This window comes from Solea senegalensis, linkage group LG21, assembly GCF_019176455.1.
Source record: "Solea senegalensis isolate Sse05_10M linkage group LG21, IFAPA_SoseM_1, whole genome shotgun sequence".
Lineage (NCBI taxonomy): Eukaryota > Metazoa > Chordata > Actinopteri > Pleuronectiformes > Soleidae > Solea > Solea senegalensis.
Window position 1 is genome coordinate 2812858 of NC_058040.1, and position 23560 is coordinate 2836417.

At 39.6% G+C, this 23560-nt stretch overlaps 2 protein-coding genes across 3 annotated transcripts; both read left to right on the forward strand.

The window, feature by feature from the left end:
• Positions 1–566: 566 nt before the first annotated feature.
• On the forward strand, positions 567–12327 carry marveld2a (MARVEL domain containing 2a). Of its 2 annotated transcripts, none has more exons than XM_044012238.1 (9): positions 567–669; positions 2491–2582; positions 3918–4889; positions 5788–6008; positions 7464–7499; positions 7634–7791; positions 8385–8556; positions 9880–9930; positions 10826–12327. In XM_044012238.1, exons 3-9 carry the CDS (start codon positions 3935–3937, stop codon positions 10943–10945), a joined length of 1713 nt encoding a protein of 570 aa, XP_043868173.1. In that variant the 5' UTR covers positions 567–669; positions 2491–2582; positions 3918–3934; the 3' UTR covers positions 10946–12327. The 2 variants fall into 2 exon arrangements, with proteins under 2 accessions (XP_043868173.1, XP_043868174.1); XM_044012239.1 differs by having other exon boundaries at positions 2491–2549.
• A 1538-nt stretch (positions 12328–13865) lies between these two features.
• On the forward strand, positions 13866–23124 carry oclna (occludin a). Its single transcript, XM_044012241.1, has 9 exons — positions 13866–13943; positions 15337–15430; positions 16456–17134; positions 17221–17388; positions 19530–19660; positions 20903–21088; positions 21748–21919; positions 22012–22053; positions 22485–23124. Exons 2-9 carry the CDS (start codon positions 15381–15383, stop codon positions 22581–22583), a joined length of 1527 nt encoding a protein of 508 aa, XP_043868176.1. The 5' UTR covers positions 13866–13943; positions 15337–15380; the 3' UTR covers positions 22584–23124.
• The last annotated feature ends 436 nt before the right edge of the window (positions 23125–23560 follow it).

The following is a 23560-nucleotide window of genomic DNA, read 5'->3' on the forward strand; positions in this document are numbered from 1 at the left end:
TATGTATCAGTGGAAAAACTTTCAAGGTAATAGAGAAATACAGAAATTCTCAGGGAAGCATAGTAAGTCCTTTATTACTTTCCATCATGATAGATGACATTTTTAATCGAATGGAAAAGGAAAATGGATTTTTTTCATTTGCAGATGATGGAGCAATTTTTTTTAAAAAAAAGGTACTTCTATTGTGAAAATAGAAGAGTAGGCATATAAATGTGGCTTTAAATTCTCACTTAATTAGACAAAGACACTGATATTTACAAATAAAACAATTGATGAGTGAAATACTTTAAACTTTATTAGGGATATGGTTTGATGAAAAAGTCACATGGAAGGTATATATTCAGAAATGAATGGACAAATGCAAGAACATATTGAACATAATGAGATGTTTATTTGGTTTATATAATAATGCAGCCCAACAGTATCACTGTCAACAATATTGTTAAATCAATGTATTTATATCGTTAAAAAAAATGAGTCACTTAATCATGGGGCCTCTGTTTGTACACAGGTAAATTACTCCTACGTCTGACTGACGTCACTGGGATGGGCAGGTCACGTGGTCGTGTCCGAGAACAACCTGCGGTGTAACGTTACTGAAATGGGAGAGAGAGGAAGAAGAAGAAGAAGAAGAAGAGGGAGTGAACAGAAAGAAAGGTTACTAACAAGGTATGAGACATTTACCCACATTCCACTTCCTACTCTGGCGTTAACGCGGGGTTTTCACTCAGCTTTGGGTTCAGAGAAGTTGTTTTTTTGTGTTGTTTGAACCGCGGACGTGTCGAGAAGGCAGCAGGAAAGGAAAGGCGCTGGGAGTGTAGGCGACGTTCTCCGAGGAAAGTTTACCTCTTCTCCTCCTTCCGCCGCCGCGTCTGAACTTAGTAAAAAAACAAACCAACTGTGGCTCAGAACGACGTGTTAGAAAGCCATACAGAGACATACAGCAGCAACACGGACGCAGAAAACCAGGAGAAACGTGGTGAAAACAAAGAGTGGAGTGGACTTTGGCCCCGTGGGAGCCTCTGGCTGTGTTCCAGCTGAAGCAGCGGCTTCTACAGGTTCAACGGAGCGCCACTAACTCTCTGCACTGCCGCAGCCCAAACACATACAGGCTAATTTATTGCGTTATATATACACACAAAGTATGTATAGTTTTACAGTGCCACAGTTATGAAATGAAAGTGTTGTTTTGGTAAGTTTAAATAACCATGTTTGTTGTTTAGTTCTATTTATTAGGTACAACCAAAAATAATAATACAGGGGATATAATCCCTGTATTTTATACACTAACTGTCTAAAATACAATTATAAGTAGAACAATTTCGGGAACAAAATGGCCTCCACAGGTAAAAGTCAGTATATAGTGGTACCTCTCTTGGTGCGTAGCATATATTGAACTCTTAGACACTTAGTATACCTGTCTTCTGTTAATAACATTTCTTCAGATTTAGCCTTTAGTCTTTTATTCATTGCTCTGCCCAGCTGATCGTATACTAGAGTATTCAGGCCTGGACTCTGTAGAGGTCAGAGGTCAGGACTGTCAGTGTTATTTCAGCTGGGTTTTTTTCTCTCCAAATATTATTTCACTGCTTACGATTGATCAGGTGCTTTCCAGGTTTAAAGATATATGTGTATATGTATATGTGTGTGTATGTATGTATATGTATATATATATATGTATATATATATATATATATATGTATATGTATATATGTATGTATATATATATATATGTATATATGTATGTATATGTATGTGTATATATATATATATATATATATATATATATATATATATATATATATATATCTATTTACCCTTAGTGCTCATGTGGCACAGATCTGTGCCGCATGTGCACCCATGGTAAAATGCTGTGGGATGTTTATAGGTCACATATTCAGGCTTTAAAAAAAAATGAGCCAAGTGAACATTGAAATGTGACATTTTGGATTTTAAACATTTTGTGTACTTTTTTGAAAAAAAGCATACAAGACACTCTATATTCTTTTTTTCATTTTTGTCCAATCATAAGCGATCCATGCTGTAAATTATGGATACATCAGCCATTAAATAAGATACTTTAAACACAATATTAGTTTTGCCTTGAACAGGTTTTGATCTGTTATTTTAAAGTGGTTCATGTTAAGTTACCACGTTTATTTAACTTGATGTTACATCAAAACATAAAATCCTGCATCATCATACAGGCTCCATATAAGCAATGGGTGATTCAACCTTTAAATGATACAGACTTTTTCTTTCCCAGTTTCTGCTGTGTTTTTTTTAATGTGTAAACTGAACTGTTGCTCTGTATCGTGTCACCTGATCTTCATCGCTTCTTGTTGAATGTCCATGTGGGCTGAAGGTGCTGAAGCTCATAACTCTTGTTTCTGGGCCGTTACTGTGACAAAACAAGTGGTTAAACATCACCGTGATTCATTCAGGACACGTGTTATTTTGACATCTGACTTTTCTTTTTAAACTTCACAGGTGATTCTTCAGCCTAACCTACATTCATACCAGGTTTGCATTCTGGCCTGCAAGCCCATGTAAGTCGTGTTGAGTGACTGCGTGTGAAAGAGGTATTCAAGCATGGTTCATATTCATTTATTTTTTACTTATCCTGATTAAATCCACGTCAAGAAATGGGAATCGTAGGACTGCTTGGATGTTAAGAATGTATTTTTGTGTTGCCTGCAACAAGTACCGTAGAAGACCAGGAGTTTCTTACAACAGCTGGGGGAATTCAACCTGTTATCTAAGGTTGTTGCAGGAAAAAAATGCATTCTTGACTCCGCTTGCATGGTAGAGTGTGGGAATAACATCTTAATTCATGGGGGTTCTGGATGAATGATGATTTTCCCTGGTGATCTTGGGTACTGGGCTTAGTTTTTTGAGTAAATTGGTGTTGTAGTAATTTTGGGCTGAAATTCATTCCCTTGCCAGTGTGACATCATGTCACATTTATTTAATTCTCTGGCTTCTTCCTTTTTGTCTTTCCTCTCAGTCTTCTCATTTCTGTTATGATTAGAATTGGAAATGGCCTCAAACAAATAATAATTTAGTGGAGCGTCAGAAACGTAATCAGATATTTTACTACCTATCGCTTTTCTTTGTCCTACAGGAAAGATAAGTGAGCACTATCTTTTTAGAGGTTTTAGACTGTTTCCTACACAAAAACAAATCTGTCTGAAGTCCTCACCTTGGTCATAGTCTGAGATTCGTCTATTTCTAAAGGTATACGTAAACTGGCAATAATACTAAAATGATTTAAATAGTCCAATAATATGCATTTATATATAATCATATACAGGAGTCCTTCTTAAATGTGAGTCTGATCCTTAAACAGATTATCTTTAAAGCTGCATTAGTTAAAGAACAGTTATTTGTAGTGTATGATCCTAGTTCATTAAAAATACTATTATACGGTGTCTGTCCTGAACTCTTACCACCAGATGAATACGGACAATTGCTCTTGATATAGTGACCTGTTTTATTGAAGCAAAAGTCATTTTTCTTTCTTCCTCTTATTCTCAGTGAACTTCTGTTGTGTTCCCGTTGAGGTTCAGGTTCAGGTGTAGCATGAAGGCTTTAGTAGAACATCCGTCGTCCTCTTTTTGCAAACTATTCTCTGACTGGTCAGAGTTGGAGGTGCAGAAGTTCAGTTCTCTCTCAGATCACTCGATTTACTTTATGTCAATGCCAATTTTGTACCTACCCCAACTTTAAGTGCTGGAAAATATGATTCTGATTTTTTTTTATTTTGACATATTGCAGACCCTAACACTAACTGTTTTATTTAAACCAATTACAATAATTGGCTTTAATAAAAAAAAACGTTATTTGCTGCTGCATTGGAATCCTGTTGTTCTGAGAATCAATTAAACAATACTGTGTGTGTGTGTGTACACTCTCAGGGACCATCACTATCCTCATGTCCAATGGAGGAGGCTTTCATGGACGCACTGAGCGTGTCCGCCAGGCGCCCTACTACGACCAGGTACCCCTGGGCTCCTTACCCCGAGACCGAGACTCGTACGAGTCACTGAGCGAGCAAAGAGCACCTCATCTTACTCACAGCAGCAACCCCCTCCCACCCCCGCCTCTGCCAGAGCATCCTCCCGTGGGGCCGGAGTTTGATCCCAGCGGCAGCGAGGACAACAGCAACCCCCCTGACCACGACCCCGCCATCGACATCAAACCGGTCCACCGCTTCATCCCCGACTCATGGAAGAACTTCTTCAGAGGGAGCAATCGCAGCAGTAACAAACCGTGGTCCATGCCTGACTCCTCCGTTAACAACAACAATAGCACCTCTGGGGGGGTGCGCTGCTCTCCTCCTCACTCTCCCTCCGTTCCCGGATCGTACCGGGATCCGTATGGAGGCTCGGGTGGCAGCTACAACTCCAGGAAGGAGCTCCTTGACGTACACGATCCACAAGAGTCTGTGTCGGGGCGCACGTACCGCACAGGGCTGACCTACACCGAGCGGGTGGAGGAGTACCATCAGCGCTATGCCTTCATGAAGTCCTGGGCAGGACTGCTGAGGATTCTGGGCTGTGTGGCGCTTCTCCTGGGAGCTGCTGTGTTTGCCTGTGTCTGTGCTTACATCCACAAAGACAATGAGTGGTTCAACATGTTTGGATACTCTTCACCTGGGGGAGCGTACGGAGGAGGTTTGTACGGCTCCGGCACAGGTGGGTCCTACTACACGGGCCCCAAGACCCCGTTTGTGTTGGTGGTGGCAGGGCTGGCTTGGCTGGTTACTGTGATCATGTTAGTGCTGGGGATGACCATGTACTACCGCACCATCCTGCTGGACTCCTCCTGGTGGCCACTGACAGAGTTCACCATAAACCTGGCTCTGGCAGTGCTGTACATGGCAGCAGGTGGGTAACAGCGGTGAAATTACACACACATTTTCTCTATGTGTTATTTATTAGTGTTAGATATTGATTTATATTTTATGTATGTTTTTATATTGGTATCGTGCCATTTTGAAATTATATAGAGACATTTTGAATTGTCTCACTGTCAAAAATCAGGCTGGGTGCTCATGCCAAAATATAAAATCTGTAATTATCATCAGAATGCGCCACAGGTTTCTCTTTGATTGAAAGTAAAAAAAAAACAACAACAACTGTAAACTGTGGTTTTAAATGCAGCTGTAACTAATGTTTATTTTCGTTTATTTTTCTCTTTATTTTCTTAACTAATCAATGAATTATTAGCTTCACAAACTTAAACGTGGAGTGACATTTGTTTGCAATTCCTGACAAACTACATACTCACTTAACTGCCATAGAGGAGCAAGAAAACAAGAGCATATTCACATTAAAGAGCCTGTTTTTATTTTTTAAAAAACAAATAATAAGCATCGTCCTCAAGCCAATTAATCAGTTATCAAACACACACAATGAATGATTTTATAAATGTGAGATAAAACCTTTAAAGCAATTCTTCTTTGTTGCAGTTATTTTGCTTGATTATCTTCACAAACCCAAATATATTTAGTCATCAATAATTTAAAACAATTTATTTTTCCAAAGAGAATTTGTCTCACAAAATATTGCCAGAGACTTGATGTGTTTGTGTGTTCTACGCAGAATGAGGCCTGAGGATTTTGTGGATTATGACCCCATCTCATTGTGGGTTCTGATCCCTTCAGGGTCAATATGAAGAACAGAGTTAAATCCCAAAATCAAATACAATTTTTACAAATCAGAGTCTTTCTTTTCATACGTTTCAAACTAAATAATTTTTTGCACGTTTGCTTTCGTGTCCCAGGTATTGTCTACGTCCGTGACACAACTCGCGGAGGGCTCTGCTCCTTCCCAGTGTTCAACAATGGCATCAACGGGGCGTTCTGCAGAACAGAGGCCGGCCAGACTGCCGCCATCATCTTCCTCTTTGTCACTATGGTTGTTTATCTGATTGGAGCCATCGTGTGTCTCAAGCTGTGGAGACATGAAGCTGCACGCAGATACCGCGAGAAGCACGGTCAGGAGGTAAGCGACCCAAACACTGTCGTGTGTGTGTGTGTGTGTGTTTCACCAAGTTTAAAGGGAAGTCTTGGGATTTACCAGGATTCACTCAGGAATTTTAAGAATTGTTCCAAAACCTCCCGCCAGTTTGATTACTTAAAAAAATAAACAACAAAACTGTATAATTTGCACATGTACATAAAGCTGTAAGTGTGTAGACTGCACACTTACTTGAGTGTATATTTGGGGGTGGAGCGAGTCGCCTTTTAACTCAAAGGTTGTGGGTTCGATTCCTGGCTCCGCTAGTCTACATGCCGATGTGTCCCTGGGCACTTAACCCCAACGTTGCTCCTGTGCCGGCAGCATGAGAATAGGTATGAAAAGGAAAGTGTGAGTGAACGGGTGTGAATGTGGGTGAATGGCAAAACTGTAGTGTAAAGCAGCTTTGAGTGGTCATCAAGACTAGAATATAAATACAGACCATTTACCATTTACTGTACGAAACATGTTGACCGGCATTGAACTACTTCTCTGTCGATTGTGCCAGCATCTCCGTTACTTCTGATTTCAAGTAGCCTGTGACTTGGTAAGGTAACAGGATTATGGAAACATTTGCTCACAAGTGTGATCAATACTTAGTTGATTATCTGTTGACAATGTGTTTATTGTCAAGTAATCATTGGATCATAGATTAATTGACAATTATTAATCTGTTGACAGTCAACTATCCTACAGTGAAATACAGTTGAGAACAGTAGATAATAATAAGTGTCAACTGATTATCTGTTGACATGATACTGAATCCCTGTTGATTAGTAGTAGAGAGTCAACTATGGTCTATTAGAAAAATAAATTGATCTCGGGTCTCGCTTGAGTGTGCAGGATTCTTTTTTTAATACTTTTACTTCTAAAACTTTATTTCATTTTATATCAGAAAATGAATTACTCTTGATACTTAAGTACAGTAGATGTCATACATAACAGTAAATGTTATATACTTTCACTTAAGTAATGTTTTAAAAAGTGATTTTAAAGTCATTTTCTGGCAAGATACTTGTATCCCTTTAAGGTTACTTTATACAAGACTTGTGATCATTTTGTTTACATTGTTTACTTAGTCAGAAATCACAACTTACCCACATTACCGGTGGAAATCAGTATTTCTACTCGCAGCACTATAATTGTTTCTGTTCACAAACTCTACCTCTGCCACGTATGACATATGCAAATATACTGTATGAAAAACCACAGCTTCAGTGAACAGGCAATCCTGATGGTCCATGTCAGGTTCAGTGAAACCAGGAAACAAAATCATAGCCTGGGTTTGTTGTGCATGCCACATCATATCTGAACATTTATCCTTAGACACCCATCTATCATATTCCTGTCTGCGGAGCTGCTTATTGACTGTTAAACTATTGTTACAGTCGTAAAATATTAGTTATTTAAAGATGGTTTTGTGGTGTTTTTCCTGCACAGATGCTGTCTACTGAGAGGGGAGCTGCTCATTTATTGGTAAGAATCGCACAACGTTACCATATGTACCCTAATGTAGATTAACAGATGCACAAATGCAGCATCTCTTTTCATTGTATCCACTAAATGCTCAGTCTCAACAACTGCTGTTGACACTTTTCCTGTCTGTACAGGATGCTGCTCCTGCTCCACTTTCCAAAACTCCAATCCAAGCCTCCGCAGTTCCCATCCTGACTGCTCCAAAAGTAGTTTCAGCAAAGGGAGCTTTTTTACAGGGAGCTATACCATCAGGGCACATCCCAAAACCTGTCATCGTTCCGGACTATATCGCGTAAGTGATGCCGAGACAAAGGCGGAGCACAGCAGGGCCGCAAGTAACGATCAAACAATATTTGCATTTCAGTGCTACTTTACATTTACAATATGTAAAACACTTGTACCACTGTGTGTGCACTTCTGTTCTAGGTTTAATCTTTTTATTTCTGTGAAATTAAAACCAAGAAAAACAAAGTTAAAAAGTAAAAAGTAGAAAAGTTTTCCCAGGTTTCTCCTTTAAATCTCCTTTGACCTTGTGATGTTTTGATCAAGGTCAAAGGAAAGGACTTAGGACATATTAAATTGGATGATTCATATATACCCACAGTGCTACTGATACACTGCTACTGTTTAACACACAGAAACTGACTCTCCATAATTGTCAGACATCTGTCAGTACACAAAATACATGGTAAATGTAGTGTATATCTCTGGTAATTGGGCTGACTACGTGCAATTTATCTCAATGGAATATTTCCGTCTCATAAACTGATCTAGTGATGATGCTTTTTATATCTGGGCAGAGGACGAGGTAAACCTCTTTGTGTATAATTGTGTGTATGTATAACACAGACAGTGAATTGTTATTCTCACCCTCCCGCCCTGCAGGAAATATCCAACGATACGGACAGACGAGGAGCGGGACCAGTACCGAGCTGTGTTTAACGACCAGTATGCAGAGTACAAAGAGCTCCACTCAGAGGTGCAGGTCACCCTCAAAAAGTTTGATGAGATGGACGCCATGATGAGCAGTCTGCCCCAGCACCCTACCACCCAGATGGTGACTACTACACATCACTTTCTTTGTCGTGTATCACTCTTTCTGTGATTATTGACCTGTCAGAAAACATTACTGTTTTTATGAATGTCTATCTATACTGAACATCAGCTTTTACTCTGCCAGCTTTTTGACTTAAGCTTTTTCGTACTCCAGTAGTCTCTTAGTGTCTTTTACTCCACCTTTTGTTGTTGTTGTTGTTGCTGTTGTTGGTGTACAGTATGTACTGTAGTGCTCCCTTGGATGCGTTTCCCTTTTCTTGTTTCTGAACCCATCAGACATTCTGCTGTATAACTCCACTCCCCCCAAAAGCATTTAACCTCAGTTCAGTTATTCCTGCATACAGAAATGTGCAGTGTAAATAACCATTAACCATAACAGTTAACCATCATAAATTAGATAGAAATGTATTTTTAATTAAATATGAACCAGATTACAATTTCTGTTGTCCTAACCTGGTCCTTCCATCTCTTTTAAGCATTTGTATGCAGCTACTGTACAGTACAGTGGTGCACACTCTAACCACTCACCACTCGTGATGTCCTCTCACTTTGCTTTAGCTTTATGGAAATATGAAAACTAATCTCAGTGTTGAGCTTAAGTCTAGGTTTTTATCTTATATTTATCTTTGTTTACACATCAGCTGATGTGAAATGTCAAACCTTTGGATGATTCTTTGTTTTGCATGAGCTGAAGAAGCTTGTTGGCTCATTGTTGTGTTTTAAGAGGAAGGAGACTGTGACAGTTCCCCTACTGTACTGTCACTGTGTGGTGTTGGCAGCAGTGCACCCAAACTTCTGTGATATTCATTCAATATCTATGATGCATCTTCTTCTCACAGCAGGCAAAGGAAAGATACTGTTTATTTGCACTCAATTCTGATTGGCACAGACAAACAACATGGGCCACATGTGCCACATTGTTTTGCTGCCTTAGTGCTTTATAAACAGTTGCACTGGCACATGCAGCAGCATCATGAGCCACACTGAGCATCGTCATGCTGAAGTCCCCGCCCCTTTACATCATAAACTACACTGGAGCGACTCCATCACTGTGTGTTTCATGTGAGAGCTGAGGAAGTGTATCTCCTGCATACACTGTACTCCGTCTGCCTCATTTCCCTATCCCATAACTTCCTCTGTTTGCACTTCCTGCTCCCTCTGCACTTCCCCTCCACCCTCGCATTCCTTCTCTGCTCCATCCAGAGGCCCTTTTTTTATACTTCATTGTCATGACTTCTCATTTGTATGCATTTACAATGTTTAATGGTTGCTTGACCTGAATTCTCTCTCTCTCTCTTTCTCTGTCTGTGTTCTCTTTTCGTAGGAGGTCGATCGCATCAACAGAATCCTTCAAGATTATCAGAGGAAGAAAAATGTGAGTCGTCATGTCACTCATGTTTGGTCAGAGCCTCGCCTGAGTCTCTGCTTATCTGGGCTCACTTTTATCTCAACATTAGCATCGAAATAAACTCTAAACTTCTCCACAGTAGCATCACAGTGTATCTGCTGTATATCTGATGGTTCACGATGATAATTGTAATATTGTTAGCTCTTAAAATGGCTGTAAAACACACACATTACTTAAAAAAACTAACATTTTTCCACGACAGAAATGATTTATATTTTTAAATCGACAATATAGAATCTTAAATTACATCATTATGAATCACGAGGTCCTGCAGGCTCCCCCTTGTGGCAAAATAAATCACTAGGACTAATTTTTGGAGTTTTATTCATTAATGAATTGCTCTTCTACCACTTTATCCTCCACAAGAGGGAGTTTATGTAAACAATAATTCACCACAATCAACTTGTGATGCCCAAATAAATCTTAATAAAAATAAAAATAGTGATCACTAATCAGTATGTCCATTGCTTATTTAGATTTGTTGGTGGCTTTTGGGTTTTAGGGCTTATATTACAAATGTATTTTGTAGTTGTGTAGGTTTTACTAAGAGTAGATTTTGTTTCCTCAGTAAAACTCATAAAACAATTAATTTGTGTCCATTTATCATTTTTATTTTCTTATTTAGATAAATATATGAACATTTTATTGAGCTTGTGGAAGGATTCCAACTTCTCTCATCAAAATATTCTTGTTTCCTCCTTGACCTATTTCCTTAAAGTTCACTTTGGTGAGGAGGACACTTTTACTTTTACTTCTTTAGTTGTAAAGAAGTAGTTTAGTAGTTTAAAATATGATCAGGACACAAGAACTGAATGAGTTTTTTTATTCCTGTCTCTCATTATCATCTCACCAACATTCCCAGGATTCTACGTTCCTGGAGAAGAAGGAGCGCTGTGAGTACCTGAAGAGCAAACTGTCTCACATCAAACAGAAGATCCAAGAATACGACAAAGTCATGGAATGGAACGACGGCTACGACTAGACTAGACCTCTGTGGCGTCTCAACACGGCCGTTACAGAACTGATGTCGATGACTCTGCAGATGCTGGTACTGAAAATATCAACAAACCACAGGGTGAGACTCAAACATGACTTCAGGATCAGCATCAGGGGCTTCCGTCTGCTTTGTCTTTTTAAATCTGTATAGCTGCTGAGTTTATTAAAGCCCTCATATAGATCCAAAGGGGTAGGACATCTTGTTCTTAAAGGGATAGTTATGCATTTTGGGAAATAGTCCCCCAGAGTTAATTAGAAATAGCCTAGAACAAATACTAAACATTTTTTAAGGTCCTGACTGTTCTTATTCTGGTGTAAAAATAACAATGAGCTAGTTATATCACTATTTTCAGATGACCATTCAAAGCACTTTACACTATAGTTTTGCTATTCATCCATTCACTCACACATGTATACAGCCCATCTACATTCAGCCTTTTGTTCTATCACATGTCTCCGCTGCTGGCACAGTCGTCAGGGGAGAAATTTAGGGTTACATTCCTGTATACATGTAGACTAGCGGAGCTAGTGATTTAAGCCCTGACCTCCCAGTTGGAAGACAGCCCACTGATCCATGACCAAAATTAAGTAAAGAAGCGAAGAAGAAAATGTGACACCAGGCTTATTTGTTGCTGATTTTGTTATTGCTGGAAAGAGCCTAGCACTTTTCTGCTGGTTTTCAGTCTTGATGCTAAGCTAAGCTAATGCTTCCCAACGTGTGTGTATGTGTGTGTAGTGCTACCACTATCTGTGAATTTAGGAGTATCTGATGTGAATGTTTTGGCTCTACATGGTGGGAGATGTTGCTAGTTGGGCGGCACAGGTCTGGTTCAGATCCAGGTCCAGCTCCTTTTCAAGTCTATTTACCTTTCTGTCAGTCTTATTAACTGTCACCTGTCCAAATAGATTTCACAACATCCCAGCCTGAAAAACCACTATTTGCTCAGACAAATCCCATGTTGTTGTTTGCTTGAACTGCTGTGGTGATTGTTTGGATTGTTTTAACTGCTCACTGTGTCTCGTATGGTTGTTTTTTTATATATACTGTATGCAGCTGAATCTACAACTGTGCATGTCCTATAGTATGTGCTGTTGTGACCCTGTCCTTCCATTTCATAGATTAAACATGTTAGACCTTTGTTGATACTCAAGAATCCTCAGTGCTTAAACATCTCCATGTCTTTGGCTTTACAAAACTGTAAACACTGAATTTCTTTGTTGAATGAAAATACTGATCTAATTGTGTCTGCCTTGTGTGAGTGTGTGTAACTGTAATATTTTTGCTGTAAATGTCCACATTTCATAATTTAAATGACTGATTTGCTGCTTTTTTTGTTCTGTAAATACAATTCTGCTTATGAATGTGAAGTCAGTGTTTTGTTTTGTTTTGCTTAAACAAGTGATCAATTAATTATATGATCTGATTGCAGTTGCAGTTGTTTCCAGATGTGAAATGTCAATATGGTTTCTGGCTACATCATAAATTCTCAGTCCAACTGCAGGGAAGAGACGTCCACAAACTGAAACCCTGACCACTAATCTTTTAGGCGCAGTCTTTTTAGTGACCTATGCAACATTGAGTGGGCGTGTATCACCGTGGGCGTGCCTTTCTATGGGGGTGTTTACCAAATTGGAAGTTGGGAGTGTCCTCATATCTGAGTTCCCTAAAGCCTAGAGGATAATTGGCCGGAGTTTGGCCCTGATCTGGCTCTTCTGACAATCGTGGGTGCCTTACGATTTAAGTCTGATTTGGCCAAATTATCCTGTCGTGCAGGAGTGTCAAACTCAAATGACCTGGGGGCCAATGAGCATCTAGTCTTGTCAAGAGAAGAGAAAAGTGGAGAAACAAAATAGCTGTTCAGTAGCGGGTGTAATATGAGCTTAAAATGATACCACAATATTCCATCATGATGTCATAATAAAGATATTCATGATGATATTTCACCAAATTTTAAAGTAAAAGTGTTTGTTTTTGATATGAAATGAAGCATAGTGATGCATACTTAAAACTATATCAAAAACAGAAATTAATCTAAAATCCAGTAAATTTAATGTTGTATGTAATACATTTAATAATGTGATAATTACAACTGAATTATTACTATACAAATATTGCTAACAAACATTTATCACCTTGCTGGCAGACTTTTGTTTAGAACCAAGACAAGTTGATTCCGTATTCTCAGCCATGACTTCATCCACAGTTTTTTTGTGGATGAAGATTTTAAAATGGTAAAAACACACTAAATTAAGTGTTCGGGAAATGTTTGCATACATGTCAGATATCTGCAATTCAGTTTTTACTTTTGCCATTCATGTGTATGGGGTTTGTTATTATCTACAATTCAGTTGTGTTTATCTGCATCTGAATTGTAGATATGTTTAATTACAGCTCCAGATATCTACAATGCCGTTATGACTAGCCACAAAGATAATGACAAACCCCATACACATGAATGGCAAAAGTGACGTAATTTTTTTGACTAATAAAAACTGAATCGCAGATATGTGTAACTGTAGTTTGACTAGTAAGAATGACGTCGCAGATATCGGTAGTGAATATTCTCTCTACCTAACCCTAACATTCTTTTCTGTTATGTCACTACCAACATTACTTGGTCACATTCTGTATTCTCAGCAATACATGTCACTAATCCTTTAAATAACATTAGCATTTATTTACATTCATTTTAAAATGTGACCTATTTTAACCCATTTATCTTTATCACCTTTTTCTGTGTATAAAAATATAAATGAAGTAAATTAATTTAGTGATGTGTTTATTTTACATTTACTGTAACCTTTGCCAGGTGCTCTTTCTGCTAACTTCCTGTCTTTGGGTTCGCTCGGTTATGTGACACCTGTGCGGGGCGGCGGAGGGGCGGGGCTGTGTCTAGGTGTGTCCTTAGCGGGATGTGCGGCAGTTTCAGTCGACGCGACGACAGTGTTCTTCAGCAGGTGAGACGAGAGGAGAGTCAGGACAGGTGAGTGGCGTAGTTTCAGGTTTCAGAAGATTCTGTGCGTCGTTGTCGCTGTTGGTTGTTTTAATGAACGCGTTAATGAAGGTGTTTAAATCAATTATGTTCTGCGTGAACAGCAGCGGAGCGGCGGCGTCAACACAAAGAGAGGGAAACCGTTCAAACGCAGCAACTATGCTATAAATAAATAAATGAAGCAGCTGTGTTTGGTTTCACAGAAACATTAGGATTTCTATAGTTTTACTCTTCAAAAAACAGCTCGTTTCGTGTTGGTGGTGCTTTTGAAAACGGCATTTTTTAAAGTTGACATGAATAGTGGCATGATTTCAAATAAAACCAACATTTTATTTCATTTGACTTTTTTTATTTGATAACTGACTATTCATTTAGTAGCCTATGAAGTCGATTATTTTCTCGATTACTTGGTTTGCTGTTCGGTCTGGAACATGGTGTGAAATGTCTTGTTTTGCCCACAATCCAATGTTATTCCGTTTCCTGTCGTAGAGAAGCAAAAAGACACTTGGACATAATCACATTAAATAAGCTCAGTCAACACAGTTTTAGCCTTTTTAAATAAAAACTACAATCTCAAACAGATGAGTCAGCATTAATTGATTGATAATCAGCTGATTTGTTCTTAAACACAGTATTTTCTTCATTTCTTTGCTCTGGATAACAAAGAACTCATTAAAAGTGAATCATTTTGGTTTGTGGACAAAACAAGACATTTGAGAACATCATTATTTCCAGGTTTGACGAACACCGATCAATATTTTTTTAAGGTTTTCTTTTATGTTCCGAGAAAAATAATGTCTCTGACAGATTAATCAATTATGAAAATAAACGTTAGTTGCAGCTCTATTTGAAAACATCATTTTGTGGCATGAAAAACATCTATTATTGACATCGTTTAGACCAAACTTGATTACTTGACTTATCAATAAAATATCAACAGATTAATTGATTATGAAAATAACCATTAGATGCAGCCCTAACAGATATATACATATACTGTGTATACATATATATGTACATATATGTGTGTGTACATATATATATACATATATATGTGTATATATATGTATATATATGTATATATGTATATATATATATATATATGTATATATATATATATGTGTATATATATATATATGTATATATATATATATATATATATATATATATATATATATATATATATACACACACACACACAGATACACACAAGTTGGACAAAGCGTCTTAAAGCATGTGTGGCATTTATTTCCCTGATGTTGTACAGACTGAGTTATTCATTGGAAAAATTCCCCTCCGATGAAGTGACACTGAAGATTAAAATCATCAGTTTCAGCCCAGTTTCATGTGTGTTTTGTGACGCATGTCTGTGTCTTTGTTTCAGTCTTTGTTTTACGGGGCAACACTGAGTGAGTGGATCCAGCAGCGATGTCCTCCAGACCCAATGGGAGTCCACCTCCCTATGAGGCCGAGGGATAGTGAGTCCTTTTACAGTCAAAGCTTTCATGTTGTTGAACAGTTTCTGTGCTGCACATATTCATTGAGCTAATGACAGATTGTATATGGAAGCAAAGAAAGACCATAATGATTGTTTTGTTAAAATGTGAATTGTGAAATCTGAGATTAAAGGGACACTTCATCCAAAGAATATACATATTTTTTTTACTAATTTCTAGAGATAAATGTGTTATTTTATCATCAGACACTGGATCTAAGATACATGTCTCATTCCCACAACAACAGAGGAAATTAGGATAGAAAAAATTGTATAAAATTGACAAAAGTCGACGTCAAAGTCACTTCCTTCAAAGAAAATAAAAGCCCTAAAAGTCAGGTTTTATGAGTACGAGATTTGAAAAAAATTAAATAAATACATTTTAAAAAACGGTCAAATTTGGTCAAATTAAACAAACAATGCAGCATCATAATGATTTTAAGTTTATTCTTCATTTGACCAAGTGAAAAAAATGGGTGAAACAGCCCTTTAAATTTAAAAATACTATTTTTAAGATATGCAGCTATAGTCGGAAAGCGTTGCCCATCCTCCATATCCTCCCCAGAGACTTGAGGTTGTCAGTTTGAGGAACAGATTTCACACAAACCCAAAGAGAGATCCAGGTGGAACTACACTTTATTGTCTTTCTGAGACACACAGCTCATGCAGATGAACTAAATGTTGTTCCGTGCAGGCGCTGGGTGCAATACACAGCAAATAGTACAAACAGCAGTAGTGTAATGACAAGAGAAATAAAGCAAGACTTGCATAATGGAATACAGGTGCAGGACTGACCTAGAATGGGCTGGGCATTAGGGCAGAGACTACTCCTTTCCCACATGTATGTATATGTATATGTATATATATATATAAACTTTTCACAAGTCCAGAGAAAGGACCTGTGTGCAGTTTTATATCCACATTTATAGCTTATAAATCTGCAGATATTATTTATAAGCCACATCACCCAGCCTTGGTAGTGAGATGTTGTCTGTCTTCCCTTTACAGTAATGAAGGCCCTCAGCCGGCCTATTCTTACTATCCCGATGATGAGTTCCAGCATTTCTACCGCTGGACGTCTCCGCCGGGCATCCTCAAAATCATGGCCATCATCGTCATTGTGATGTGCGTCGCCATCTTTGCTTGTGTGGCCTCCACTCTGGCCTGGGACACTCAGGGAGGCCTGTCTGGCTTTGGCGGCATCGGCGGAAGCTACGGCGGAAGCTACGGCGGAAGCTACGGCGGGGGATACGGCGGAGGCTACGGGGCAAATTACGGCACTGGTACGTTTGGAGGAGGTGGGTACGGAGCTGGAAACAACTATGGCTACTCAAACCTCGGAGGGAACTACAACGACCCCCGGTCAGGCAAAGGGTTCATCATTGCCATGGCGGCCATCACCTTCATCGCGTGCCTGGTCGTCTTTATCATCATCGTATCCCACCAGAGCCTCTCGGAGAGCAGGAGGTTCTACCTCGCAGTTATGATCATCTGTGCCATCTTGGCTCTGCTCATGATGATCGCCGCCATAGTCTACTTAATGGCAGTGAACCCCATGGCCCAGTCTTCAGGATCAGTCTACGGCAACCAGATCGCTGGACTGTGTGCCCAGTACCAGCGGCCTCAGACTACAGGCATGTTCGTCAATCAGTACTTGTACCACTACTGCGTGGTGGAGCCACAGGAGGTGAGCACTCGCACGTTTGAATCCCGCTATCTAAAAAGAAAAAGAAAAACACCTTTGTCCTGTTTCTAACCCAAGTCTCATTTCAGGCCATTGCTGTGGTCTTGGGCTTCCTGGTCGCCATCGCGCTGATCATCATGCTCGTCTTTGCTCTGAAGACGCGCCAGAAAATTAGGAACTACGGCAAGAGCAACATTCTGTGGAAGAGAGTGAAGGTTATTGACGAGACAGCGCCACCTCATGATGTAGAGGCATGGGTAGGTTTAACATTTGTGACTGACAAGTACATTTCTATATTGTTCTTCACACTGGATTCATTTTAATTCACTGATATTAAAGAGTGGGGCCACACGGCGGAGTGGTGGCTGGCATTGTTGCCTTACAGCAAAAATACCTGGGTTTGATACCTGGTCCGAGTTTGCATGTTCCCCCCGTGTGCATGTGTGTTTTCTCTCATTAGATTAAATGGAAACTTAACTTGCTCCCTTATCTTAGATATTATCGGTCAGGAGTGTGTTAAAGCACTCGGATGTTTACCTGCCGTCACCGCGCGTGCAACTCCCATTAGAGATGGGTAGAAAACGAGATGCATCACTACACGTAAAAGAAATTGCGTCGTTTATATCGGCAGTGTGAAAAAGCAGTGTGTGTGAATGTGAGGGTGACTGCTTGTGTGTTTGCCCTCGTGATGGACTGGCGTGTACCCTGCCTTTCACCCTAGGTCAGGTGCAGTGGTATACTGTGCACAGAAGTATATTAGGGCCTTAATACAGCAAGTGAAGCTCAGCTTCCTCAAATGTCTTCTAATATGTAGTGTGTTGTATTTACATTTCAGTGCTAACTGCGCTAGGACGCAGCTAGAACGTGTCACTGGTCAGAATCTGCTGTTTATCACGTCTGACGGATCATCTAACGTGGTTTTCGTATTCCCGTAGCAGCCTCCTCTTTAAAACACTTGAAGCTGATCTTCAACTGTTCTCTATGGGACGACACAGAATAGGTTGAGTTGGTTGTTTTGCTGTGGACTCAGTGGTTTGTGCGTAGAATCCGTTAACTAAAAAGACAAGACAGATATTGACTGAACACAATTTTTGTGTGTTTTTTTTATTGTTTTTCAATGTGATGATTTATTTTCATCATTTGTCTTTGAGATATGAACTGTTGAAACAAATCAAGGCAATTTTGCAAATGTATATGTATAAGAATGAGCTTCTGTTTCAAGTTCATTTAAATTTTATGTCAACAAAGTCATAGATTAATCAGCTGATCATTGCAGCTCTGAGTCAGACGCATAGATTCAATTTCACGAGCAATTCAAAAGCAGAAGGCGCCAACTTTGCTTATCCTGAATACTTGTGAAAAAGGTGTGTGTGTGTTTTGAAGTTGTCCTGAAGTTGTACAACCAGATTTTCAGTGTGTGTGTGTGTGGGGGACATTCTGAACAAGAATCTCCTTCTTTATAGAGTGCTTGGTTTCAGGGCGCGGCATGCATGCACTCTTCAGTGGCCGACGACAGTTTCAATCCCCGCGCTGTCCTCCTGTCGTGTGGCGCAATAAAAACCTGGACTTATCGTTGTCGCCATGTCCTGGTTTTTAAAGTTTAGTTTCACTCTGTGATGACTCACGCTCTCTGAAGCTATTCTCAGACGTGTTTTTGCAACAGTGACTCTCACAATCGACGTGACTCTAGTAATGTGCAGTGCAACAGTCGAGAGCAGGTGAGTCACTGCGTGTAAAGTTGACATTCAGCTGCGCCAAGTTCTCAGAGCAGGAAAGAGGAAGAGCAGGTCGGACTGGCCCACGACTTAACACACAAACACACACACATTCAACACCACGACAGCAACATGACACTGAGAACCACAGGCTTCACTGCAGCCTGTGAGAACATGTCTGAAAGTGCTGAGGCAGTGAGACTGTGGCGCCCTGCAGCACATACATGAAGACCTGTTGGTGTGTGTGTGTGTGTGTGTGTGTGCGCTGTGCAGCAGGGTGTAGGTCACAGAGGACAAGTCTGTGCAGGCTAGATCATACCAGCCATTGTTGACACCCAAGGAAGCCACCAGTCACAGGTCACTATTGCTGTGAAAAGATATCTATCATTGGTAATTAAAGGTACAACAGGTGGAATTGCTGCGAAAAGTTGTTGATACTTGGCATCGGTCTGATATCTTATTTATCACATGCTTTATTATGCATAGAGGGTCAAAATGTAAAGAAAAACCCGCAACATCATGTTGTGAGCTGACTTAAATGATTGTGTCAGACTGGTATCTATAGAAGTCACTAAGTCCCCGAGCGCTGTCAATATACGATACAGATGTGTGCTTTTAAAAAGTAAATAGTGTATATATGCTGTCTTACATGCTAAGGTGTTTGTTTTCTTTCTCTCCTGAAGGTTAACAATGTGTCCGTTCCCGCTGAAGAGCTCCCAATGGCAGACTACCCCGAGAAGCTGAGAGGCTCCAGGAGCCACCTGGATGACGAGAGCACCAACTATGACAAGCCGCCCTACAACTACACACCACAGTGAGTACACACGCAGACATGCAGTGGTTGTGGTTGATTTACTCAGTCAACCAGCACCAAATCATTCATGATTATTAATATGCTATAAACAAGAATTCTCACTTATTCTCAACCACATTTTTCAGTTGTAAACCACTGTATATGGGTATGTAATAAAGTTATTTGATGATCCAGGTGCATATGACACATAATAAAGTTATTAGTGTATCTACTGCTTCTCTCTGGTCACACACCAGCTCCTCCCTCTTTATTTGTTTTTTATTTTTTTAAACGCAGGAGCTGCTTTAAACTACTACGCCCAATCAGGCATTGGGCGTAGTTAGCTGCAGAAGTAGGGATTTAGTTAGCTACACTTTTAAGATGACAGAACATATCATCTGCCTCCAGTCAGTCAAATGCATTGGCCTGGTTTTTGTAAGTGTAGACTTGGGGATATCCACACGGTGAAAGGTTTTTATTGTGTTTTATCCACGTGGAAAACACACTTTCTTTTTTGAAAACTGGTCTCAAAATGTGTGTGCATTCAACATTTAGGCAGAAGCTTTTTTACTGAAAACTACCTTTTGTAAGCATTGACTTTTTTCTGGTGTTTCAAATGGAAATTAACCAGTGGAAAAAAAAGAAAAGACGTAGACTGTAGTGTAAAGCAGCTTTGGGTGGTCACCAAGAGTTAGAAAAGCTCTATATATAAATACAGAAAAACAATTCAGAATAGCCTATTTAATTAATTTAACTTAATCCGTTAAAGAGAAATATAAAGGATATAGTGTAAAATGACTCCTTGAGTAACCCACTCTCATGTCTGCAATATTAACAGCCTACATGTTGTTATGGGAGGTTTAAGAAGAAAAAAAGTCAGGCTTAATTCAGGTTCGGGCCTGAAAAATCTGAAAACCTGTCGGGCCAGACTCAGGCTCCGCCCCCTATTGCCAGGGGCCAGATTCTAGGCCTGTGCAGACCACGGAACTATATTAATAAAATGAATAAGGCTCCGACAGACTCCTTTTGGAACATTTTTTTCAAATCTCTTTTTTTTCCTTCTGTAATGTCATTTAACTCTTTGTAATATAAAATAAAGCTAACACTGAAAAGGATCAGTAGTTTCTCTTTAGACAGTCTGGGTGTTAGACTGTGTAGAATAAGAGATGTGGGGGCAATAATTAAATAAATAAATAAAAAAATAAAAAAATAAATAAATGTGAAAGTGACCTGAAAACACTGTGATTGTCTTTTGTCCTTCAGGCCTCCAGTGGAACATGACGTGCCTCTGAATAATGGAGTTCCTTACAGCAGTAACTCTGAGGTGGCCAGCTCTGCTGGACGGCCCAAAAAGAGGCGCCCGGGTCGACCTCGTCGCGCCGACGGACAGGACTACGACACCGACTATAACTCGTCAGGAGACGAGCTGGACGACGACGAATTTGACAGGTACAAAATCTGAGCTGCACCGCAGATACTTTAATAACTGACGGAGGCAGAAGGAGATCACTGACTAATATGTTCTGGGAGATTACATCACATTATATTATATCATATATTACAGGATCTTATTCTTTTTATGACCATATGAGATTGTTCTCGGTTATTTTCGTGTACAAATACAAATGTTCTATGAAAATAACGTAAACTTAGCTTCAGTAAGTATGTTTCCATACACATTTAAAGTCAAACTACAACCACAGACCTACTGTTCTTGTCCTGGTTTATTAGCACTGGTGGGGAATTGATAATTTGGATGAAGTGTGTCCACCTCCGCTCCCTTTCATCTTGTAACAAGTGTCTGTTTCCAGTTCAGCACACGGCTGGTTGTTTGTATGTCAGACTCAATAATAGCCACAAATGTCAAAATTAACATGATAGTAACTCATTAATACAAATAAGATTTTAAGAGCACAACGTCAGCCATGACCAGCGGATGTTGTGGTTTATTGTGATTAAATTAAAATTTAGTTTAATTGATTCAAGGCACTACAAATAATAATTAAAATCATTGAACACATTCATTTCCAGGATATTGGACCTCGCTGTTCATGGGAAACTGGACGCATTTGTTAAATTTCTCCTCTCTCCTCTCCTCTCGCCTCCAGGGAATTTCCTCCGATAACAAACGACGCCGATCGCAACGACTACAAGCGCGAATTCGACCGCGAACACCAGGAGTACAAGGACCTGCAGGCGGAGCTGGACACCGTTAACAAGAACCTGTCCGATGTGGACAGAGAGCTGGACGGGCTGGAGGAGGGAAGTCCACAGTTCCTGGTGAGAGCTGACGCCAAACGACTGCGTCCCTCTGTCTGTTAAACATTTGAATCTCTGCATCTCTGATCGTTTGTTGTCGTCCTCTCTAACAGGACGCCTTGGATGAGTACAACAGGATAAAGAACTTCAAAAAGGTCAGTTTGGTCAAGAACGTATCCAGATTTAACAGGAGAGTCTAGGGCTGCACGATAAATCGTTACGAAAATTGCAATCTTGATTTTAAATAAACAATCCTATTTTCCTCTCGGAGTTTCTCACCCCAAACGCAGCCGCGTCGCTGTTTTCTCTCTCAACATATGAAGTGTGTTTACGTCAAGCAGCGGCGCAGAACAGGAGAAAGTGTGTGTTTTTGAACACCTAATTGAATGTCTTCTAATCTTTTGTTCACGAGTGCAATCAACATTTCGATGCATGGAAAAAATGGTGTCAGAGAATCGTGATCTCAATGATTGGTGATGATTGGTGATTCCCATTTTTCCCAGAATGGTGCAGCCCTAGGAAGAGTCCATGTGGAATACATCACTAACACTCCCTCTAACGTACCTTCCTCCTCTCACCCTCACAGTCTGCAGATTACCAGATGAAGAAGCGCAGGTGTAAATATCTGAAGTCCAAACTCAACCACATCAAGAAGTTGGTGAGCGATTATGACCGCAGGGCCTGAACAAAGATCTGCGAGGATTATATTCCTGTCTGAGTTTGGACTGTTACACCACTGTGGGGGGGCGGGGGGCACAGCGGCGCTGGTCTGCATCAAACACAGAAACTACATGGGTCTGTTTGAGCTGTAGAATATTTAGCAAAGGTTGTTTGTACTTTGGAAGGACACAGCGCCGATATTCTGTCCCGTATTAAGCCGCTGTTTGTATTATGAGCCTCACACGACACACATTAGTTACTGTTATATGTATTTATTTTACTAAATGTGATCTTAATGGAACAGTAGATGACTTCTGCTACTTTGTTGTGGAGTTTTTAAATTGCTCTTATTACTCTTTTTTTTTTTTTTAATACTCTTACTGTTATTTTTTTAAGGAGCAGCATAAACATGTAAATATGTGGGAAACACTTTGTTTTTAATGTTTTTAGCAGTTTATGGAAATAAGTTGACCGTGTCTTTCATATGAGTGTGCATGTTGGACGAATATTGATGTACATCGACAGTGATTTGTAATGTTTTTATTAGAATAAAATCATTTCTCATACACTGTTGTTGCTTCATCTGTCCCAAAACACACACACACACAGTTTAACGATTAAAGGTCCAGAACGAGTGATGTGTTATTGGTGAGACTGCAGCTTGTGACAAATACCGGACTCGCGTACAAAAAGGATATTTTTGTTGTGTGATTTGATCATTTTCCTGTCATGGAAAGGATGTAGCACAAGGCGGCAGTCTCTGTAAAGCTTAGTTTAAATGTATTGCACGTACTAATTACATTAATATTCCATTTCTGCCAATAAAACCTCCTAAAATGTGACAGTATAAGTTATTATTCTGGCATTTTGCTAACTGATCGAGCTGTGTCTTGCCTATATACCAAGTTAACCATTGTGGGTCGATATCAGTCACTGAAAACCATCTCTTTGTGATATAAACCCAGGTTTTATAGCTGTAAGTAACTAACCAGACAAAGCACT

What these genes read in the sequence shown, in the direction of transcription:
- marveld2a (XM_044012238.1), top strand. Translation starts at nt 3,935, where the DNA reads ATGTCCAATGGAGGAGGCTTTCATGGACGCACTGAGCGTGTCCGCCAG. An exon ending in AGTGCTGTACATGGCAGCAG is followed by an intron (nt 4,890 to 5,787) that starts GTGGGTAACAGC and finishes TTCGTGTCCCAG; the next exon opens with GTATTGTCTACGTCCGTGAC. An exon ending in ATCGTTCCGGACTATATCGC is followed by an intron (nt 7,792 to 8,384) that starts GTAAGTGATGCC and finishes CCCGCCCTGCAG; the next exon opens with GAAATATCCAACGATACGGA.
- oclna (XM_044012241.1), top strand. Translation starts at nt 15,381, where the DNA reads ATGTCCTCCAGACCCAATGGGAGTCCACCTCCCTATGAGGCCGAGGGA. An exon ending in GCGTGGTGGAGCCACAGGAG is followed by an intron (nt 17,135 to 17,220) that starts GTGAGCACTCGC and finishes GTCTCATTTCAG; the next exon opens with GCCATTGCTGTGGTCTTGGG. An exon ending in CTCATGATGTAGAGGCATGG is followed by an intron (nt 17,389 to 19,529) that starts GTAGGTTTAACA and finishes TCTCTCCTGAAG; the next exon opens with GTTAACAATGTGTCCGTTCC.